Below are 8,726 nucleotides of genomic sequence, written 5' to 3'. Positions count from 1 at the left end.
AAAAAAAAAAAAAAGAAAGAAAGAAAATGGTTTATGAAGGTATGCCATGCATGATCACAACTGCCCCATATAGTTTGGTTAGAGCTGCATCTCTATTAACTGAAGCACAGTCATAGTTGCTCTAAAATGATTTAAATAGAACAAAGGGAATTCAGCTTCCTTAAAGGAGAGATAGGGAATACAAGCTATGAGATAAGGTTTTTTTCTGACACTTTAGATCTGGTCCCTTCTAAAATGAGGACCGTTGCCTCCCGCACTGGCCTCCCAAAGTGCTGGGATTATAACATGAGCCACTGTGCCTGGCTGAGCCAGTTGGGTGAGAAAGCAGAATGGCATGAAAACAGAAGACAGGAAGACAAGTATTGATTTTTACCTTCTTGAAAACAATCCCAGGAGGTCCTAATGTGAAATTTAAGTGTCTGGGGTTAAGGTGGACAATGACCTAGCTCTCAGACTAACCTAGCTTTCACTAACTAGCATGTGAACACTAACGCCTCCCTCTTATTGCTTAGCATGATGTTTACCACTTAGTTGGTTGGTTAAATGATACTTACAAATATGCCTGGTAGTTTGCCAATCACAGGAGGCAAGTTATGCAAAGCAGAACTAAGGTGGCTAGAATACGGCAAAGGCTTTTCAATAGTAGTCATAACATGAGTTATAGCAGCAGCAAAGAGAATCAGGACCTGAAGAATACACCTTTGTACAGAAAGTAGTAGGCAGGTGCAAGGTAATGGGCAGCTTTGTCACACCAACCTTCCACAACAGGAAGAACAACACTGACACTGGATTCCATTCATTCAGTAATGGTTAACCCAGAGTTAGACTTCTTTGAGGAAAAAGCTGTGCTCATCAGGTTCATGATAAAAATCAGGACAAATAAAGGCAGCACACACAATCCACCAACTCCATCTCAATGAACCCTACATAAACCCTTACTGAACAGGGAGGCACTTTCCCAGTGAAACAATAGGTGTTCCATTGACTGAAGGCTGAGGAGCTTCCCACATAAGAAGGAACTTCTAGTCAGTCCTTAGGAAGTTTGGGTAATACTGAGTTTTTGAACATAAGTTAACTGAACCTATGGAAGAGATCATTTACATAATATCCAGCTTGAAAGTAAAAGAAACCACAGTGCTCATGTAGTCTGAAAACAGGTATAGGATGTGCAAGCACTATGACAAACTACTTCATTTACGTCTTTTGAAATAAAGAAACAAACTCAAAAGGGAAGGTAATGTGCCCAGGATTCCATTACTAACAGATTGTTTTAGCCCTTCTGTAATTTTGCCAGCCCCATCCTCAGCCAATAAGTTGACCAACCAAAACAAGAATCCAGTCATGCTTGTTCCTTGCTCTGTACTTCCTGGGATCTCTCAGTCATTTCTGGAATGGCGTTGGGAGGGGAAAAAAAAGCAGACCTCAGAGCTGCAGTAGGGAGTATTTTTCACAGAACTGGTTCATTCTCATTAGAAAACTTTAGAGCTGGAGTGGGGTTTAACTGCTTGAGTAATAGAGTGTGGGTAGTTAATAAAATTTCATCTTTGGCATCACTCAAACCTCAGTAAGGGTCCCAGCTCCTGTGGTTTACTCACTTGGGGTGCTTTGAGCCTCAGTTTCATCATATGTAAAATGTGGAAATAATACCTGTCTTCAGGGTTACTGAGAGGATTAAATGAGAAAATGCATACCCAGCACTTATGAAAGTACCTGGCACCCAGTAAATTCTCAAAAGATGGCAGCTACTGTTACTTTTATGGTTATAATAGTCATATGTCTCTGAAGGATCATGTTGACAATTTTACCCACACAGACCCTAGTAGCCTGTGGCTTTTACTTTTCCTTAAGCTCCCCTAGCTGTTTTTTTTAAAGAGCCTAACTTTGGTAGAAGAAAGGCAAATCTCAGAGACAGAAAAAGAGAGCACTAAATTAATGTTGCATTAGATGTCCGGTGAGAGGAATCTTTCAGAGGGTGTCAGTTCACCATTGGAGAAGGGATGAGCTTCATCTGTACAAAGAAGCAAGGAGTTTACCTTTGCTTCTGCAGATCTAGAGATTTTCTGTGGTGGGGCCAGACAGGCTAGTAGGAGAAAGGACATACGGAGAGAGGGATTCCAAAAGGAGCAGAGATTGAGATTAAGGGAGAGAAATCAGATCTAATGTTTTCTCATAAACTATTTAGTTTTACTCTAAGGTAACAGTGGTCATGATGCTGATGCTGATAGAGGTAACATTTGTTGAGAATTTACTGTGAATTAACTTATTTAATCTTCACACTCACCATATTAGGTAGTTTTGTCATCATTATCCCCATTCTGCAGATGTAAAACTTGAAGCACAGAGAGATTAAGTTAGAAAATAGCAGAGGCAGGATTGGAACCTAGGCAGTCCACTTCAGAACCTGAATTTCAACTTCTACCCAATTCTATCCCTAACATGATATTAGCACTCAGATCTCTGAGGAAGGAAGAGACCTCCTGATGGAAAATGCATATTGGGTTTGTTTTCTGTTTCAAGGGGAAAAAAATTACTTACATTTATAGAAAGAAAACTCCCTTGCCAAGGTTATCAACTTCCAATTGCTACTGTAATTGCTATTCAGAACATCACCCAGGATGAAGGCAGAGAATAACTGTTAAATGACTGCTATCTTTCTTGGAGGGGGAAAAACCTGTTATAACTCCTCTTCTTATGGAAATAAAAGAGAAAAGATAGACCAAATGCTGGTAGAACAGCCTGGTTTAGAAACTGCGAGGATCTCAGAAACAAAGAGGAGAAGATTAGAACCATATCCGTTTCAGATGAGGATCAACTAACTAGCCCAGGGACACAGAAGAAGTACAAGTAACAAAAACTCAGCTATAGCCCACGTTTACATGAATGAAAACAAAAACCTATCCAGCACTGAAAACAGTATGAGGGAAACCAATACTAAGCTCAATGGTGTTCTGGTAAAGAGAATCAGCTGGTCAGGCTTGACACCACATTCTTTTCAGAATGGCTGTAGCTATTAGTAAAGCTTCTCACAGTGCACGTGGAAAACATTTGCAAGTACATGGAGTCAGTCACATGCCAGAAAAATAGCCATTCTGTGACACTCCTCCAGCCTCCCTACTTTCAAGGGCTGATGACAACTGATAAAAAAAAAAAAAAAAAAAGCCGGAAGATAATATTCCTCTGGCCTTTAAAGAGAGGCAGGCAGGATAAAGACACAGTGTGGGGTATATTCTATGCCTAGAAGTCAAAAGTACATTAACTTCAGGCAGTGCTCACAAAAGACTTTTAGAGCTGGCAGGTCACTGAGATCACTCAGCCTAAGACTCTCATTATTGAACCAAGGACACTTGGGCCCAGACCAGGAAACAGTTTGCCTAATGCCAATGTGATAAAGAGCTGGGCCTTATAGATACTCCAGGATAACCCACACCACATATCCTATCACCACAGGAAGCCACTTCTCTTCATTTCCCAACAGTCCCTAAAGCTAAGTGACCATTCTTCCTTTTAAAGGTGGATCAATTATATCATTTACCTTTTAATATCCAAAACTTGGCTCATATAGAAATCATGTAACTATAAATACGTTATCAAGGCATCAAAATGATATGCCATTCAGACTATCACAGAAATCTGTAAATGAGAAAACTGGTAAACATTTATTATACTTTAAAAATGATGTTATAGCTATAATTCTATTATGTCCTGATTTTTAAGCAAATCAACATTTACCCTAAATGGGCATTTTTAAAATATGAAATGTTTAAATGGGCATAATCAATAAAAAATAAATATGTAATTTGATGTCATAACTTTAAATGACATTTTATTTAAAAAAAAAAGCAAGCTTTGACACTACAGAAGCCATTTAGAGAAAACATATAAACATGTAAACATAAGTAACAGGACACACAGTACAATGGGAAATGAACAAAACTTCCAGCTGGTATTAAAATAAAGAATAAAAATGATGCCTTCCTATACACTGTATGGTGCTATTCTACATGTTGTAGAAATACCAGTGAACTTACCCACCACAGGCAATATTCCAAGATTATGTAGTCATCAAGGAAAGAGATTCCATCCAAGTGGAAGGAAAGCAATTCAAAAATCAAATAACTACATTCATTTCATTATGAAGTTAGTAGAATTAAAAACAAAGAATTATTGCATCATAGAAAAGTTATATTACAACTAAAAAACAACTTAGAAGAAATAAAAAATAACAATTTCAATAGGAAAACTAGAATGTTAATATTAATTCAGAGATCTACGACACCGTTTTGTTTTGTTTTGTTTTTTGGAGACAGAGTCTTTCTCTGTTGCCCAGACTGGAGTGCAGTGGCGTTATCCTGGCTCACTGCAACCTCCGCCTTCCGGGTTCAAGCAATTCTGTGCCTCAGCCGTAGCAGCTGGGATTACAGCCGTGTACCACCACACTCAGCTAATTTTTATATTTTTAGTAGAGATGGGGTTTCACCATGTTGGCCAGGCTGGTCTTGAACTCCTGACTTCAAATGATCTGCCCACCTCGGCCTCCCAAAGTGCTGGGATTACAGGTGTGAGCCACCACGCCCGGCCTACTACACTGTTGTACAACTAACTTTACTGCTTAGATACTAAAATAAAGGATAAAATAATATTTTTGTAATTTTTTTGTGAAAGATATTTTACTATGAAAACAACCCAACTGGGTTACAACAAGATAATTCATTTGCAGTTGAGGTTTGGCATTAAAAAACTAACAGAGTTACACTAAAATAACATATTTCATTATGTGGACAGTTTCTCACCTCTTCTTCCTTCAAACACATCATTGATTTCTCTTAGCAGTGTTGACATGTCACTAATTTGGGATTCCCAAGCTTCACAAAATACATCGAGGTTTTCTTTAGCAATTTTACTAGATGGGTGCAATGTCAATGTTTCAGCAGCAGAAATAATCTAAAGAAATACAACATACACCTGTGTGAATTTCAAAATCTTGGCCTCAGAATCACTCTAGAGACCAAAGGTAAGTAAGTCTGCTGTTAATTCAACGCAAAAAACAACTATGAAGTAATTTCTACACACAAGCTCCATGTTGAGCAATATGAAGACACACAGTAGAACAAAATTTGCTGTTTCTTATAATCTGACCTGCAGATAAATAGTATGCATTATTATATACAAACCTGCATTCAGGGAGCAATTCTCTTCATTCAAGGAAAACTCTGAACAAAATTGTTCCCATAGAATAATTCAAAGAGTTATACTCAGACCACAAAGTGTGTACTGTATACAGAGCAGCAAAGTAGCAGTAATAGCCGTGGTGGTAGTAGCAGTGATAGCAGAAGGAATGGCATTGATAATAATAAGTAACATATATTCATACCGATGAGTACTTGGTAGATACATGCTTGAGATACTGTGTTTGGTGCTTGAGATACATTAATATGTAAATATCCCTCAAAATACGTAAATAAAATACTACTTTTCCCAAATAAGCATTATTCCCATTTTCAGCTAAAAAAAGCTGAAGTTCAGAGATACCAGTAACTTGTGCTAGATCCTATAACTAGTATATACAGTTGATACTTAAACTCAGATCTACCTGATCCAAGTCCAGGCTCTTTCCATCACATCACGCTGCCTCTCATAAAATACTTCCAAAGTGGGCAGAAATCATCCTGGTACTTACACGTAACACCATATGGGCTGAATAAATGTGTTGAATAAATAAATGAATTGTTGTAGAGACTGCTACGTTTTCATCAAAATCTGTTTGTCTTCCCTCCGGATACACAGCAAGATTACATTTCCCAGCCTCCCTGGTGGAGATGTATGGCCACGAGACTGAGTTCTGCCCACCTGAATATGGGTCACCACTTCCATCCTAACCCATCCAAACCTCCCACGTGCTCCTTAGCACTCACTCCCTTCCACACCTCATGGTTCAATGTACAGAACCCAGTAGGGACTCTGAGGTACTAAGGGTTGGCAAGGCACAAAATGAAAGGCGCCTGGATTGCCAAGAGGGAGAAAGGCATACCATTAATCAGGACTTAATACAGGTCAGAAATAAACTGCTATTATATTAAGCCACTGAAATTGTGGCATTTGTGGTTTTATCTAGTGTTAGCTACTACATGAATGAATGAATGAATCAACTAACATCTTATCTTTCTTTTTTATTTTTTAAAGATGGGGTTTCTCCATGATGGCCAGGTCTTGAACTCCTGACCTCAGGTGATCCACCCACCTCGGCCTCCCAAAGTGCTAGGATTACAGGCGTGAGCCACCACGCCCAGCCTAACATTTTATCTTTCATATAATAATCACTCTCTAACACAAAAGACTTGATAGATGCTAATTGTTATATAGGCAGAAAATTCATACACCTCCTGACCTGACATTCAATAGAAATTACACTTCAGCTCCTACCTCAAAATAGAAGCCATCGACGAAACCAAACCTGCTGAAATTTCCTGATGGCCCATTAAATAAAATGCACACACAAAAAGGTCCAGGACTAGGGATTTGGAGTTCAGTCTTGATATGTTTATAGCACATCCTTTCCCTTCTACCACTTTCACCTTCTATTCTGTCTACCGTCTTATTTCACAGACTGGGGATATTATATAAAACATTCACCCAGTAAGTAGTATTTTAGAGAATCCACTATGTGAAAAAAATCAGGCTAGGTGCTGGGGATAAGGTGATAAAAAAAAGAAGATAAAAGCCCTCTATTATGAAGCTTATATTCTAGTGGGGATTTGAAACAATAAACAAGCATATAATTAAAATATTATGAATTATGGTAAGTGCTATGAAGGAAATTAATAGGATAATGTGATAGAGATGCCCATTACTAACAAGTGATATTGCTGTTCCATGGAGTTGATTATATAGGATTATTCACACACGTGTATGTATACAACTAACATGACTATTTAATCACCTACTACGTACTAGTAGGCACTGTGCCCACGTTCCAGGTGCTAGGGAAACAGCTGTGAATGAAACAGACAAATGTCCCTGGCTTCATGGGACTCACATTATAATGAGCAGTGGAGAGAGAGACAAATTATAAGATATTTTAGAAGGGAATAAACAATATGTATCAAAATTAACGGTGAGAATGATGGAGGGCATGAGGCGGTCACAGTATTTTAAGTTCAAGGGTCACTGAAAAGGTGAGGGAGCTACAGGGAAATGGAGGGAAAGTCAATTGGGATGAGGAAGAAACATTACTGGAGTGTTCAAGGAATAGCAAGTAAGCCAGGGGAACAACTCACATGAGCAACAGGAAGGTGGCCAGTGGTCATGTAACAGAGAAGCATAGATGGTAAGGACTGGATTTTCTTCTGAGTAAGAAAGTCATTGGAGAACTTATAGAAGATTAATATGATCAGGGTCATGTTAGATATATATGTATTTGTAGTTGGTACCTTTGAATGAATTACAACTAGGCACTCCTCCCTCTATGGTGGGCACAGTCCCATAGGCAGAGTACTTGCCAAGCAGATGGCAGTATTATAAGAACAAGGCTCCCCTTCTTCAAGGAAAGTAGGCACATAACTTGCCATGGACTATAGGCTAGATTTTGGCATTGCTCTCCTCTCAACCAGGAGCCTTTCTTTGTACAGTGTACAAACTGTTCAATTGTTCCCTCAGTATGTCTAACATTTTAAAGGAAATACAAAAATAACATTGCTAAAGCAGAGATATCCAGAAATAAATTATCCCAGAGGCATGCTCAATGTCCTTAAATTATCCTTTTGTGAGGCAGATGGCAGAGACTAGGAGTGGAAGCTGAGGCTCTGAAAACAGAAAAAGCTTCTCAAGTTATACAAGTTATGAACAACATTCTTTGCCACTATCCTGGGGAAGAAAATATATATTCCTAATATCACTGCTGCAATAGAAACAATAAACCAAAAAGTGCAACCAGATGGCAGGCAGGGCCTGAGGATAGGAGCAAGAACTGATTGCATATGGCAGGAGAGTCAAGCCCTCCAGTTCTATTGAAATAAATTTGCAGCCAAAGCAAGAAGAGTGGCTCCCATGCAAATACTGAAGTCATAGTTTCTCCCAGTAAACAGAGATTCCCCTGGTTGTAATAAAGTGTTTGGCAGCTGATCATTGTGGAGGTTCATTTATATAGTTCCTGCTTTATAAGCCTCTGACACTGTTCTCTATGGGAGAGCATATGATCATCCCTGCAACATCCAACATGATTCTCCTAGAGGGCACATGCCATTACTGAGTTTAGGTCACTCGCACTGTTCTCAACTATAAATCAAAGATCCAGGGACTCAACCTCTACTGTCCAATATTGCAAATTAGGAGGAATCATTTTGGCTGACAGTAATAAGTAAATATAAATAAAATATAAATTAAAGTATAAATAAATAATATTTCAAAATATAAATAAAAGAACAACTGGAAAACTTTATTTTTGAGCTTAGACTCTAAAAAAGAAGGAAGCGGCCAGGCACGGTGGCTCACACCTGTAATCCCAGCACTCTGGGAGGCCGAGACAGGTGGATCACGAGATAGGAGTTTGAGACCAGCCTGACCAATATGGTAAAAACCTGTGTCTACTAAAAATACAAAAATTAGCCAGGCGTAGAGGTGCACACCTGTAATCCCAGCTACTCAGGAGGCTGAGGCAAGACAACTGCTTCTTGAATCCAGGAGGCAGAGGTTGCAGTGAGCCCCGAGACTGTGCCATTGCGCTCCAGCCT

General features: G+C 39.0%; 1 protein-coding gene across 2 annotated transcripts in view; it reads right to left on the bottom strand.

Moving 5' to 3' along the window:
- CTNNAL1 (catenin alpha like 1) overlaps positions 1 to 8,726 on the bottom strand; it is a 73,032-nt gene that overhangs the window by 20,488 nt on the left and 43,818 nt on the right. For both annotated transcript variants that reach the window (XM_017498564.2, XM_017498565.2), the window contains exon 11: positions 4,791 to 4,941. In XM_017498564.2, the coding sequence (XP_017354053.1) occupies positions 4,791 to 4,941 (151 nt within the window). The remainder of the gene's footprint in view (positions 1 to 4,790; positions 4,942 to 8,726) is intronic.

The sequence above is a fragment of the Cebus imitator genome, unplaced genomic scaffold, assembly GCF_001604975.1.
Source record: "Cebus imitator isolate Cc_AM_T3 unplaced genomic scaffold, Cebus_imitator-1.0 Scaffold244, whole genome shotgun sequence".
Taxonomy (NCBI): Eukaryota; Metazoa; Chordata; class Mammalia; order Primates; family Cebidae; genus Cebus; species Cebus imitator.
The sequence above is the reverse complement of the archived record's forward strand: the minus strand, read 5'-3'. Positions and strand labels throughout refer to the sequence as shown.